The sequence below is a fragment of the Podospora pseudopauciseta genome, chromosome 4 (genome assembly GCF_035222475.1).
Source record: "Podospora pseudopauciseta strain CBS 411.78 chromosome 4, whole genome shotgun sequence".
NCBI lineage: Eukaryota > Fungi > Ascomycota > Sordariomycetes > Sordariales > Podosporaceae > Podospora > Podospora pseudopauciseta.
The window spans coordinates 3,229,430-3,242,958 of record NC_085894.1 but is presented as its reverse complement, the minus strand read 5'-3'; the positions used below and the strand labels follow the sequence as shown (position 1 = coordinate 3,242,958).

General features: G+C 50.8%; 3 protein-coding genes across 3 annotated transcripts; 1 reads left to right on the top strand and 2 right to left on the bottom strand.

Annotated features, from left to right (window-relative positions):
* Positions 1-2,862, bottom strand: QC763_406500 (uncharacterized protein; the record flags this gene model as incomplete). The annotated part of the gene is made up of 3 exons (XM_062912287.1): positions 1,299-2,862; positions 613-1,115; positions 1-556 (listed from the first exon to the last, which is right to left on the bottom strand). Exons 1-3 carry the CDS (start codon positions 2,184-2,186, stop codon positions 1-3), a joined length of 1,947 nt encoding a protein of 648 aa, XP_062766109.1. The 5' UTR covers positions 2,187-2,862.
* A 4,115-nt stretch (positions 2,863-6,977) lies between these two features.
* QC763_406510 (uncharacterized protein) lies at positions 6,978-9,336 on the bottom strand. The gene is made up of 3 exons (XM_062912288.1): positions 7,975-9,336; positions 7,764-7,920; positions 6,978-7,707 (listed from the first exon to the last, which is right to left on the bottom strand). The coding sequence occupies exons 1-3, from the start codon at positions 8,803-8,805 to the stop codon at positions 7,469-7,471; spliced, it is 1,227 nt and encodes a 408-aa protein (XP_062766108.1). The 5' UTR covers positions 8,806-9,336; the 3' UTR covers positions 6,978-7,468.
* QC763_406520 (uncharacterized protein) lies at positions 9,309-11,732 on the top strand. The gene is made up of 2 exons (XM_062912289.1): positions 9,309-9,780; positions 9,838-11,732. The coding sequence occupies exons 1-2, from the start codon at positions 9,737-9,739 to the stop codon at positions 11,477-11,479; spliced, it is 1,686 nt and encodes a 561-aa protein (XP_062766107.1). The 5' UTR covers positions 9,309-9,736; the 3' UTR covers positions 11,480-11,732.
* The last annotated feature ends 1,797 nt before the right edge of the window (positions 11,733-13,529 follow it).

Sequence of the window (13,529 nt, the reverse complement as noted above, 5' to 3'; positions counted from 1 at the left end):
TCAATCCTTCCTCGTCTCCCCCCCTCCCACCCGTCTATACTTTCTCTTATCCCCCCTCCTCATCAACCTCTTATCCCTCGTCCCCTTCCCCCCCTCCCAATACCCACTGCCCCTCTTCCCAATCACGCTCCTTCCGCAAAACGCACAACTCTCCACACTGTAATTCTGCTCCCGTGAACACCACCCGCAAATCATCCTGTTCGCCCACTCATTGATGTGCTCCTCAGCCGCATCGTGGCACTTGTCACACGGATACACCTTTGAGCAGCACGAAAACCGGAACCATCTGTAGCTCTTCTTGTAGTGCTGGCAGGACCCCTTTTCCGGGAGAGGTTCACCAGCGTGAAGACCCAGTTTTTCTGTCTTGCGGCGAGGACCAGAGGTAGGCGGTAGCCTAGTGTGCATGCCGGGGGCGTAGTCGAGGAATTTGACGTCGGGGATCTTGAAGGCGAAGCGGGCGTGGCATTCCCGGCAGATGTTGGTCGTTGTCTCGCCGCGGACGGAGACGAGGCCGAGAGAGGGGTGGGAGCATTTGCCGCATGTTGGGACAAAGGTGCTGTGATTGTGTCAATCAATGTCTCACGAGAGACTAGAAAGCAGAATAAGACATACCTTGGTAACAAATCGGCAACTGTACACCCAGTAGCATCAATGAAGCCCGCCCTTGTGGAGTTCATGTGCACCAGCTCTTGCCGATACCCAACAGTAAAAGCAGTGGCACACTTTTTGCAGCTGCTCGCCTTATCCAGGTTATTCTTCAGCCCCGTGACTTCGTTCAGCGTCTTGCAACGATCGCACTTGACATTGAGGCTCAGAACCGACACCTGAAGCAGCTCAATCCCATGCAGTTCAATCGAAGGGAATAACATCGCTGTCCCCTTCTCAATCGTCCGAGTAGGCAGTGGCGACCCCCCCATTTCCTCGCTATCCTTCCCAAGCTCAGCACCACCCTCATCATCCTCATCCTCAGAGTCGTAGTTAGAAGATTCTGTCCCATCATCTCCAAACCCCCACTCCGGCGGCCTGGGAATAACATGCAAATGCCCCCTATCCACCTGCCCAACCCTCTCAACACTAGCAGCATGCTCCGCCTCCCTAACCTCAACCTCCTTCACCTTCCCCCTCCCCTCCTCCCCCTCCTTCCTCCTCTTCTCCCTCTCCCTCACCACCTCCCTAACCAACAAATGAATCCTCTGCGCCAACCAATTCACCATCGCCACCAACCCCATCTTCTCCCCCTGTTCACTCCCCTCCTTCTTGACCAACTCCCCCGCCTTCCTACTAAACAACTCCTCCACCCCCTCCGCCAGCTCCTCCCCTTCCTTCCCTCCCTCAACATCATTCAGCAGCACCCTCAAATTCTGCAACGGATACAACAACGGCACAACCAACTGCACCGACATGACCCCCTTCAACTCCCCCGGTAACTCGGCCCTCTTCTTCGGATCAAGAGGCAACGTGTAAATAATCCCATCACTCGACCGGTGATAATGCTGTAACCGCCCCATTCTTGCCTCGAGCTGTCTAACTTCCTGCGCGCGCCGGGCTTTCGCCTCTGCAATCTGGGCTTGCGTGAAGGTCTCCAAGGGGATATAAGCTCTCCTAACAGGAGGCACAACAACCGGTTCAGTTTTTGACACCTCCTCCTCCTCCTCCTCCACTCGCTGTCGATCCAGGTGTCTGGTGTCTTTAAAAATCGTCAATTTCACCGTCTCGGCCTTCTCCTCGCTCAGCAACCCCTCTAATCTCTTGTCAAGCCCATTTACCAGACTCAACAGCGTCCCGCCTCCCCCCTTCCGTTCCTCAACCAGCTTGTCCCATCCCTTTTCGATGTTAATCGCGAAGCCTCGGGGGATATCAGAGTTTTTGACGTGTAATTTGGCGGGTGACTTGGGGTATTTAGAAGGAATGTGGAGGTCGCATTCCAGCTGGGGGAGGTCAAAGGGGAAGTCGGGGTCTGACGGGACGAGGTTGAAGCTGAGGGAGGTGCCGGTGCCGCCTGGCAACGAGGTTTCCTTGTGGGAGGGATAGCGGCGTTTGAGCTGGTTGATTTGGTAGGTTCGAGTGTCGAGGGTTTGTTGAGGGGGAATGGGTTTTGGGACGACGCGGGAGGGGCGTGGGGGGGAGGTTACTGCTTGGGTGCTGTGGGTTGTGCTGGTGCCGGGTTTGGGGTGGTGGGGTATCATTATGTCGTCTTGTTGAACTGACGTCTCTAGATATTGTTTTTGACAATAACAAAATAAAAGGGATGGTGTTTTGTTCGTTGTTGATGAGGTATTGACCGTCAGTGGTGAAAATGAAAGATGGTCGTTAAGTGAGCAGTGGCAACAGCGCCAAGACCAGTTGTTGTTGAATAAGACCAAACTGGAAAGCGAAACCCCGAGAAAGAATAAATAAATAAAACCCTTCTACCCTTTTGAGTGGCAATCGAGCTTCTTACTCAAAATGAATCATACAGAAACGATTGCTGATGCGGCGATGTGAAGCTCTCGGCATGTGACTCAGATATCCGAATGTCTTTCGATTGTTCAAGGCCAAGAGCTCGCTGCTTCTGGAGTTCGTGAAGCTGCAGCACCACCCGGACGTCAACTGTGGGGCTGCCGAATGTGGGGCTCCGAGGTAAGACATCCACGCTAAGCTCATCTGAGACAAGGTGAGGCTCGGTGAGCTTCAACACCATCAAGACTTCTCCAGTGGTGACCCCCTGAGCCCCTTTCTTAAGTGTAACAAGGAATGTCTGGCGGATGAATGTTTATTCTTCAACGGTTGGGTGGTATTCTTGATGGTGTCTTCTTGGCGGACCAACAGCCAAAATCGGTTTCGGGCCTTTGCAGGCACACTAAACAAGGAGGTATGGTGCAAAATCCATACAAGCGTACCTATCCCCATGTTTCGGTACGTCAAGGTTGACCTCGAGCCATGTGAGCATAGCGACGGCCCGGTAGAAACCAAACTCATCTTGGCTTCGGGAGAGATTCCTCAACCGAGCGACAAACCCGGCTCCCGTGTACAGAGGTGTAAACCGTGGATGAACGGGAGGCATGGAGGTCTGGATATTCCGGATAAATCGTCTCAGTCGTCGGCACTTCCACGTGGAACGAGACAAGGTAATCTAGGTACCCGAGAAATTGGCGTTGATATATAGAACGAATTGTATTATTTGCAGCAACATGGGATGGGCAGCATATAGAGCTATCCGGCAGACTCGAGACAAGCTTATATTGCTCGGTGAGCCCTCCTGTCTCGCTTGTCGGATGGCTTCCGGTATTCCACCCCCGACGACTGAGCTTACCAGAACAACATCTTGTACTGGACTTTGGTTACAGGTCGTATCCTGAATAGTTATGGCAACAATCGCGATGGTTGCTAGAAGATGCTAGAAGTATCATTGATCTCTCTATTCTTCAATGTAGCAGGTCACTTTACTAGGTACGTATGATATCGGAGTCTCGATTGCTATTCCACCTACAGTATGAGGAAGGAAGCTTACGAAGTCAAGGTTCAATCTCGCTGCGTCCAGAATGCATTCACCTGTCGCATGCATTGCATGGCGGCCGCACTTGCAGAAGCAAATAGCTTTGAAGCCAAAGGTGCTGCCCCGGGGACAAGTAGGCATGTACTGGGCACTGATGGAATGTAACTCAGAGATCCCGGCTTTGTCCCTGGATATGTCTTTGGTACTTCTTCAAAAATCAATCCAACAATGGCCAGCCGTGCTTTGCCGAGTTCCAGCTGCATGGCCAAGCAGCCATCAATCCCAGGCCAGTCGATATTCTAAAAGTCCAGCATATAATAGCCGAGTATGGCAGATGACGAAGGCTCCAACCATGTAACGAAACTAATTGGCATGGTGCTCAATGGCTGGTTGTCTTGCGATCTGTAAAACTCGACGTGATCAGAGTCCTAAAAGCCTTGCTGTGTTGGAAGAGATAAACATTGGAGAATAGAAGAAATTGCCGAAAAGAGAGCCCAAATCAACCGCATATTCGTATGCCCAGGTGACAGCTGGCCAAGAGGATCAGCAATGGAATGGCGGTTGAATGCGGAAGTACCAATTGGCCTCTTCTGAATCCGCCTTCAGCCTCTGCATACGATACCAACATGATCGAAGATCACGATCCCTAGCGTCTCGTCGCAAAGAAGAAAAGAAAAATCCCGAAGTCTGTCAGCGGTGGCAAGTGCAGCATCAAGTGCTGAACGTGCAGACGCCATGCAGCTGCATCTGAGGCCTCAAATCGGACTCATCGACCTCACTGCCGGTTGCATGGCTCCAAAAGGTGCCAAAAGAAAGAAAATGCATGGTGAGAGATAAAACAGCAAGACATGTGGTCCAACTGCCACGTCAAGCCATCCATCTCCCATATTGGCCCGACCTACCTTGCCCACCTATCTTTACACCGAGGCGTGAGTGGTGACCTGCCAGTTAGACATCGTGTCCAAGTTCCAGCCCCGTCCGGGCCAGCACCAACTGATCGTGACGACAGCCCCGATTGACGCTTCAACGTTCTGACAGGTGATAAGGTGATGATGGCGGACGGGTGAGAGTGCGGCAGGTTTGGCGCCCAACCGCAACCGCGCGGCCGGGACAGCGTCATGTCATGTCATGTCTTAAGCGTTCCTATCAGCGTCTGTACCAGAGCCCTACTGACTTGACGCCTCCTTTTCGCAGCGCTGTTGTTCGCTAGTCATGTCAGATATCAACTTTGTGAGCGGGTTTTGGCAGCTTCGGCAGATAAGGGATAGGATGAAGGGCAAGGCTGCTTGCTGCTTGCTTCCTCGTGTTTGTTGCCCGGCTGGAGTGACCGAGTTTGTGTAGGTGAGGCATGCAATGATTGCTGCGAGCAAGGTGGTCGTGACTTGGGAGAGCGGGAATGTATGACGACGGTGGTTGTCAAACAAGAGGCACAATGATTTGACAGTGATAGCATTGGCATTTCCATTCGTCGGTGTTTGTCAAATTCCCTGCTTTCGGAAGAAAAGACGGTCAGTAACTTCAGCCTGGATTCGGGATGGCAGCCGGCGGAATGGAATTGGGAACTCCATTTCCATAGGATGGCTTGATATCATGGATGGATGGATGGATGGATGGGGGACGGGGCTGCGACTCACCTGGTAAAAGAGTTGATGAGTTGGCAACCAGATGACCAGCATTTTTTCAAGGTACCATGGCCCGAGGGGCTGTCGGCCACACACCAACTTATCCCGAAAGTAGAGCTTTTGGGGCCGAGTGCGGGGGGGCGTCAAGCTCTTGGGGAAGGGCGGGACGGAGGAGGGATAAACGGGACGGCGAAGCGCGTCCATGTGATGGTTAAATCGTCCTATCAATATGCTTCTAGAAGTCAGTTGTGAGTCCACCGCGGGATAAATCATTTTATTCCAGTATTTATTTCCAGTCTATCATTTGATTTGCCGTTAATTTTCAAGTGTGACTTTGCGATCAAGATTTGGAACGTCACCGTTGATGACAAAGAGCTTCTCGTGGCCGGTCTTGCTACCTATCGGAGCAGCGCCGGAAGCCACAACGAGGTGCTTACATGTCGTTGCATATACGGCGACACACATGATGAAGAGGTTGCTGAGAGTATTCTGAAGAAGAATGATGGCATTGACTATGGGTGTCCTGAGATATCTTTGGTGTCTTCAATAATGTCTGGCAAAGGCAAAGTCCAGCTATCTAATTTTGGCCATTTGCAGACCATTTCAGCTCGTCCATCACTTCCCCAGGAAACTAAAGTATGGCTGAGCATCCAGCACCGCCTCACTCTTGTTGGGCTGAGTGGCTTGGGGTGTTACAGATCGAAAGCTTCCGTTTTGCGCGGGGTAGCTATCGTCAGTATTCCCACCACCTGACAACTCCTCACCGTTATCTCCAAGCAAAATAATTCCCATAGAATTTATCTCATTTTATCCTGCCCACCATCAGTAAACTTCAGCAACACCAACAGTGACTTCGAGAAAGGTACCATTACGAAAGCCTTGGACCCGGGTGGCACCCCATCAGCATGACATGAACAACCTTCACCACCACCACCACCACCATCAAACTTGTTTGTTCCCGCATATCGTGGGAAAAAAGACAATGACCGCCCTAAAAAATGGTAGTCACATTCTTCCCTATCAGATTGGACCCTAATGTCTCACCCCCAGTGCTTGTTCCCATTGTCGGTTTCACCTGACAAACCCGCCAAGGGAGTCGAGATGCTCTCAACTCGAGGGCATGACTTCAGACTCAAACCCCAAGGTCTGGACCCCCATTGACGTGGACATCACCCAGACCCTACAGCAAATGCAAGCAGTCATCTCCCCCAAATGTCGTGCATTTTACCACGTCTCCACTGCATACTGCACTTTTCTTTTGCTCTGCAGCAACGGAGATCAAGTCACTCCTATCATTTATTCCCCATCCTGTTCTCCAAAAGTCTTGTCCCCCACCCATGACCATCACAAACTAGTTTACCCCTTTCCAGTGGAACAAACAGCTCATCACCACCCCCCCTTTTTGTTTACCCATTCCACAGCCACTCCCCGGCAGGCATCTGTTTTCTCCTCGAGACAAACACCAGCTAGATAGGTATTCTGATCCATCACACACACTCTCCCCTCTCTCAACATCGAAAGAACCATCGTCACACATCCACCATATCCCCTCCCGGTCTACCGTTCCCAGATTTTCGTGTCCCCAATCCCTCCAAAATGACAAGCACACGACATCAAGTGCGTATCCACAGCAGATAGATACCCACCCATAGTATCACCATCACACAAAAACACCTTTCAAGAACTTCTCCTGCCAAGAAGCGGGGTTGTTGTTGTTGTTGTTGTTGGACTCCCCTTATAGCTTCTGCTTTCCCATGGCACGAATACTATTTTATGAGATTTTACACAAATATTCGTCACGAGGTACACATCGTAACGTGGTTGTGTACGGGGGCATCACCCCACGTTGATATCATGTACACCAGTAGAGGCTCATGATGTTGGTTCATGGTAGTAGCCATTTGCACTGATATTCTTCCAAAAACCACTGAAATAGTAACGAAAGAGTACAACGATATAAGCAAAGCGAGCCCTTGAGGCAAGCCTGTGTCATGCTAAAATATATAACTTGTGTTTACTTGGATGGAAGTCCTGTTTTGTGTAGCCCATCTTCCATATATCAGCCTTTGTCCTACATAACAAATCTCAAAAGGGAGCGATATCGGCGCAAGATCAAGTGAGCATTAGTAATTCCGCAACAGTCAGGAATACCATATCAGGGGCTGCAATGCTAAGGCCATAATGTCCATTCTTCACCAAGATCAGTCACCCAACAAGGAAGGGATATGTCACGAAGCTGGGGTGACGACCTTTCTTGCCAAAGGTTTGCCCTTGAGATAAAAGTACCCAAATGATAGTAATCCGCTTCAAACAAGTCTTCCAAGATCGCTCACCCTACCAGCCATGACTTCCCCGTCACCAATCCTCATGCTCACTCCGCCTTAAGGACGGCATTCCGGTCAGCAAACGGGTTGTCATCTTCCTCTTCCTCCGAGTCTTCATCATCGGACGGCTCAACGCGGCGTTGAATAGACGGTTTGGGTGCGGATGGCCGTGGTGGAGCTGATGGTCGAGCAGGAGACGTAATGTTGAGACTAGCCATACCGGCAACTGGAGATCTGGGCCTCGATGGCGAACCTGGCTCTTTGCCTTTTGCCTTTTCTGTCGCCACTAAAGAATGGGTTAGCATTTGAATCAGACCATTGCAATGGAGAAAAAGTACATACTTCGGTACAGGTGCGCTTGCTCGGCAAGTTCATCGTCAGAATCACTGTCCGCATCAATGGAGCGGTCAAGCTGCTCAAACGTCATGAGTGCCGTGACGAGCGTGTCGTTTGCGTATAGAAGGCTGCCGAGCCATTCCTCGGATTCCACATAATGGATCTAGACTGCTGTTAGACAATAATCTGGCGAAACTGGATGTATCAGTGGACTCACATAACGCAGAATCTTCCTGCGAAGATTCTTACAAGCCTCAAATCGCTGCACCGCCGCCTGATTTTCCGAGATGCGCTCCTTTTCTCGGTTGATGGTCTGCAGTGTGTTGGTAAGATTGATCGAGGCAATGGAGGCTTCGGCGATATGGGCCTTCATCTGCTCCTTTTCAGCCTCGAGATTGAACGGCTGGCGTCTCTTGCCCTTCTTATCCTTCTTTTTCTTGTCGTCCTTGGAAGTATGGCTAAAAGATTGAACGGTACCGGCTGTCCTTGTTTCAAGGCCATGGCGAGGTCCAGACTGGGATGGACCTGCCGCCGGTGGGCTTCTGAGTTCATCGTCATCATCCCCAAAGGGGTTTGATGTTTCCTTGATCACCTTGGACCTCTCCTGAGTCACTACCTGCTTCCTCTTAGGAAGCTCGTTGTGAAGAGTAGCAATCTGTTCCAGTCCGCGGACGCCCTTGTATTGGACGGCCCAGCTGCGGAAGAGCTCTGTACACTTCTTCCTCACCTCCGGGTCAGACAGCTGAGCCTTGCCGCAAAACCGCAAACGCTCAAGCAGAGCCTCGTCAGCAAAGCTTCGCTGGAAGCGGGGACCGGCATTCTGAATGAGACCGTCCAGTAGGGTGAGGGCGCGGAGTTGCCGGTGGAGATTTCCGTACTTGAGCTTCTTTCTGATGGCGCGTGCGGCTTCTGAAGGACCTGAATCCTGGAGGTTGATGACTTCAACGAGTTCTGGGATTCCACTGAGATCATTTTCCGGTATCGCCTCACTCGTCAAATGTTCGATGGTGACGGTGACGGCCGTGTAGGGTTTCTTTTGGGAGAACATGATGGTGGAGAGTAGTTTATGTGTGCCGGATCACTAGCACATCAGTCAGCTATTGCTTTCACATGTTGAGTTGTTTCACATCACTTCACTCAGGGAGACGGAACACACCCTGCTGAGATGTCACCTCATCGAGATGCTAACCGAGGTTTAGAAACGGTATTAGATGGCCTTCAGAAAGAAGCAAAAGATGAAAAATCCCTTCAAGCGACGTAAATAGCAAAGTTTCGGCGAGACGATAATGAGGCTCCGGGCATGCGCAAGCGTCCTGTCAAGGCCAGCTTGGGCGCACCTTGTGGTTGTTGCGCGATAAGATAACACTGGAGATGGCGGGGTAGCTTGAGGGCAGTGAAGTGCTAAGCCCCCTCACACAACGTTCAGAACACCTGGAGGAGAAGAGGTTGACGCGAATATTGTACGCTCACAATACATTGGATATGACACGGTGGAAAGTTGGCCATCAACAGACGAAAAAGCCGTCTCAAGTGGCTGCAGCAGGCAAAGGTGTCACATTCCCGGGAAACTCGCATCATGGCAACTGCCCCGCAACTCCTCGGTGATCATCGTCAATGGCGCCGAAGCTTGGGCCATTCAACAGCTCCTGGTTGCGCCTGCCAAGCACAGTCAGCTGTTAGGCGGCTGCAGCTGCCAGCCAGCTGTCTAGTCGTCTCAGGGGCCTTGCCAGGGGGGAGTTGGACAAGATAGGAAGGAATGACTTACACGCAAAGGCAAGACCACCCCACGAATCGCACAAATCTGAAGAGAAAATGTGTGGGAGAATGGCGGAGACCAAATTTCACTTTCTTGAGGAATACTTTTCGGGTGTCTCTGAGGTCTGTCACAGCTGGCTCTCTTGGCCTTTGTCACAAACCTGCGTCGACAGAATACTCGCACTTTCTTAAAGCAGTGTACACCGGGACAGAGGCTGGTGACGATGGAGCAACGGCAGTCTCAGCTGGCTGGGAAGGTCACCAAAATGTGAGTCGTGTCCACCATTCCCACGCTTCTTTAATTCCACTAACTGACATTGCAAAGGCTACCGAAGTCAAGACATGCCCAGACTTCGGTCTCGCACCAGAACGGAGGCCTGTTTCGCCCAGAAGAGTTGGGTTCGGAATCGAAGGACCCCTACGACCTGTCCGAAGACTCTCAAGATGATCACGAAGAGCTCGGGCTCCGGCGGCCCGCGAAGAAAGCACGGCTAAGCTATGTTGATCTCCCTGCCCATTCGTCTGCACAGAATTACCCAAAGAATGCCTCCGTCGCCGTCGACTATCCGACGCCTAAGCCAACGAGTGAGCTAGCCAATGCCTCATCCACCGTCAACTTGTGGTCCTTTTCGACCACAGACGATGTGGATGCCGCAAACCCCAGGTCGTTGGCAGCGACGGTCTCCAAGTTGGACCAGTTCATCGATGAGACCTACCTTCAACAATGTCATCCCGCAACACCTGGGGCAACTCTCCAAACAGACGTCAATGGTGTGCTTCCTAGCGCAAGGCACACTATGAGTTTGTGTTCTCTTCCAGACTCAACTCGAACATGGGGACATAGCGAGAATGGCAACAAACAGGAGGATGGTCCTGCCAACCACAACGGGCCCCAACGCAACCAGGAAACCCAGGAACTACCCTACGCAGATTGCAACATGTTTGACCCTCGAGGTGTCGCTGTCAATCTTATGTCTTTTTCCAACATGCCGAAAGTTGAGGGCGAAGACGAAAGCTACTCGGTGGCGTCGCTCGATGAAGAGGATTTGGTGAAGTTGGCAGACTCGATCGACCGACCATCACGCCAATCACCACCGACCAGCGTGCTACGAGATATGAGCAGCATCTCTTCTGTGGGGACGTACGATCCGGACCTTAAAAGGTCTTCTCACGGCAAGCCTGCAGAGGGGCCAGAAGAGGATGAGGACCTCATGGACTCAGATATTGATTGGAGCCCGATCGTGGACCAACTAGCCTCACAAGCCAGGTCCCATTCCGCTGACCCGCCTAAATCTCAGCCAGTACCTGAAATTTTGTCAACTCATTCGCAGAAACCTGAGTTGGCTCCATCTCACCAGCTTGTGGTTCGGCCATTCAATCGACCGCCCTTCCCATCGACACTTCGGGACAAATCTCCCGTGTGCGGACTCTCAAATAACACCGTTTCACGCACTTGCTTCCGCCTCGGGCATCTCATCGCGGAGAACGTTCGGAATTCATCCCAAGACCGAGATGTCGTGTACGAGCTCTACGCGCGAGTGAACTACTCACACCGAAACCGACCCTCTGCCACTCAGATTCCACTCTTCAATGTCATCAAACATGACAACTCGTTTCGAACGCAGCACTTTCTGTTCATGGACCTGTGGAAAGATTTGAAGCCCCATGTCTGGGGTGTGTTGGAGAATTGGAGGCCCGACGGGGTTCTTGATAAACTGAGTAGCATCTTCCTTTCGGCTGGGCCACCTCCGTCGCAATTCTCGCAACAAAATGAGGTCGAGCGTGAGAGAAAGCTGTGCCGGTGTATCTGCCGCATCTCTAAAGCGCCCAAGGGAGCGTCTCAGGCTGGTGGGCGGAATAAGATCAACAATCCTGAAATCGGAGGTTGGTCTATGAAGGTGTTGTGGATAGAAGAGGTTGGGTGGGATACTATTGAGAAGATGAAAAGCATTATTTGTCAGGAATGAAGGATGATGTAAAGGAGGATGAGGAGATGCGGATCGACTTATCAGGGAAGGGTATGGGGTGATAATTTGCTGGACATGGAAATCTTTGCTTATTTGTGGGGAAATGATTAAGTGGTGATGGGTCAGTTTATGATGAGATTATAAGTCATCTCTTGTAATTCAGTTTTACCTGTTTTTGATCCTCGCTCTCCAAGTCTTAAGAGTCCTGGCCTTTCCAATCTGCATTCGTAACCTCTCTCCCTCTGGTCCTAGCTTTTCCTATCTCTGTTCCTAATAGCCTTTGTCCTTGATTCTATTTTGTTTGCAGGCTACTGGACTCGTGATTATGGTTGAAGGGCTGTTATGATCGAGATCTGGGGAGGTCGAATGGAAGTCGCGGGGCTGGCTAGGTAGATAGTCACTTGATTATCTTTAATAACAAGCACCATGCACAGGTATATCGTGATGTGGTACAAACTGGGAGCATATCGACTACCTGGATAACTTCTCGAGGTAAAGAAAATCAGCCCGATCTGCATTTTTGCACCTGTCCGATTGGAAGAGCAGGAGCCCATGCATGCAAGCCACCTGGCATTGCGTGCTATTACAGAAGCTAGGGTGAACTTGCGTTTCTGCTGAATGAGGTATGGCCATCATCATTTGACACCCACTATGAAGAACGCTCGTCCTAACCAGGTGTTAGCTGGAAACATTACGGGTGATCCTCGCAAAGATTGAAAGACTGTTAAAGAGATTCGACGCAGATTCCTCGTCCCCAGGTCCAAGCTCAGGTCAATCAGAGAACGGGACCTGGTCCGCAACTTCCGATGATTTTTCAGACCTGAAAAAAGCAACTCTGGAGCTTCAAGTCCTGGTCTCCGATCTCCAAAGCCTTCACGACAGCTGCTTTGGTGGGACAGATGTCAAGCATGCGAAATGGATGTGGAAAAAGAAAAAGGTGACACATCTCTGTGAGCGTGCCCAAACTATTCACCTACAACTTCAACTTGCCGCTTTGAATATATCGATGGAGGAACCTGAGTGAGCATTTTCCAGGCTCTCATTACTACTATCCTTTCAGCGAAACTGATTTTGAAGCTGCCAGGAAACAACACCATGAGATCATGCTCGAAATACGGGCAGTGACCATTCGTAATCATTCCGGGATAGCAAAGCTGTTACAGAGCCACGCTTCAAACCCAACTATCGTCCCAGAAGCGTCAGCAAATGGCGATGCAGACTCCGCATCTACCGAGATATTAGTTCATACACCCACGTCACAAAGCCTCCCGGAGAGGTGTGGTCAGAATGGCCTGATAACTGTCTTGTTGAGGGCTGCTGGCCAATGCACACAGGATTGCAGTTGCAGATGTCATACCTCGAGGAAGCAGGCGCGGTCTTCCTCATAGCTAAGGTCAGCTATCGGTTCTTTCATGCTCGAGTACGACATCAGCGCCATTAAAAAACCATGGAAATGCGATCGCCCGGGCTGTCAACCTTCACGTTCGTCAACAAGCTTTGAGTGCAACTTTCTATCATGGCTTTATCACTATTATCGTGGCTTCAGAATGTCAATTGGGAGCATGGGCGGCTATGGTGCACACTTACATCTTTTAATTTCACGCCAAGCTCCTTATTATGGGGAACTTGTGGATTTCTTGTATGGGGAAATGGACTTCCAGCGACTTGAAATACACTCAGAAGCTGGTGCTCTATATCACCCAAGTGACCATGTGCCTACGTTTGGCGAGCCTATGATGAATGTGAGTGCCTTTTTGTGGTGTTACTCTACATCGGAATGCTGTTAACCATTGCGTTACTTAATTCTAGGTGGCGTTGATATTTTTGGGAGATCTAGAATTGCAAACCTTGGTAAATTACTGGGAACGACTTTTTCCAACTACCGGACTTCCAAAGTGAGCGATGAACCTCCTTTCGGTTGCCATCCCTACCTTATGCTTCACCTCGCAATACGAACCGTTGTTTTGTTTTGGTAACTAATGCATGCAAAGATCCAGCATAAAAGTAATTCATCTTGTTCGAAGCGGTGGCTTCTATCCTCCCGCGACAG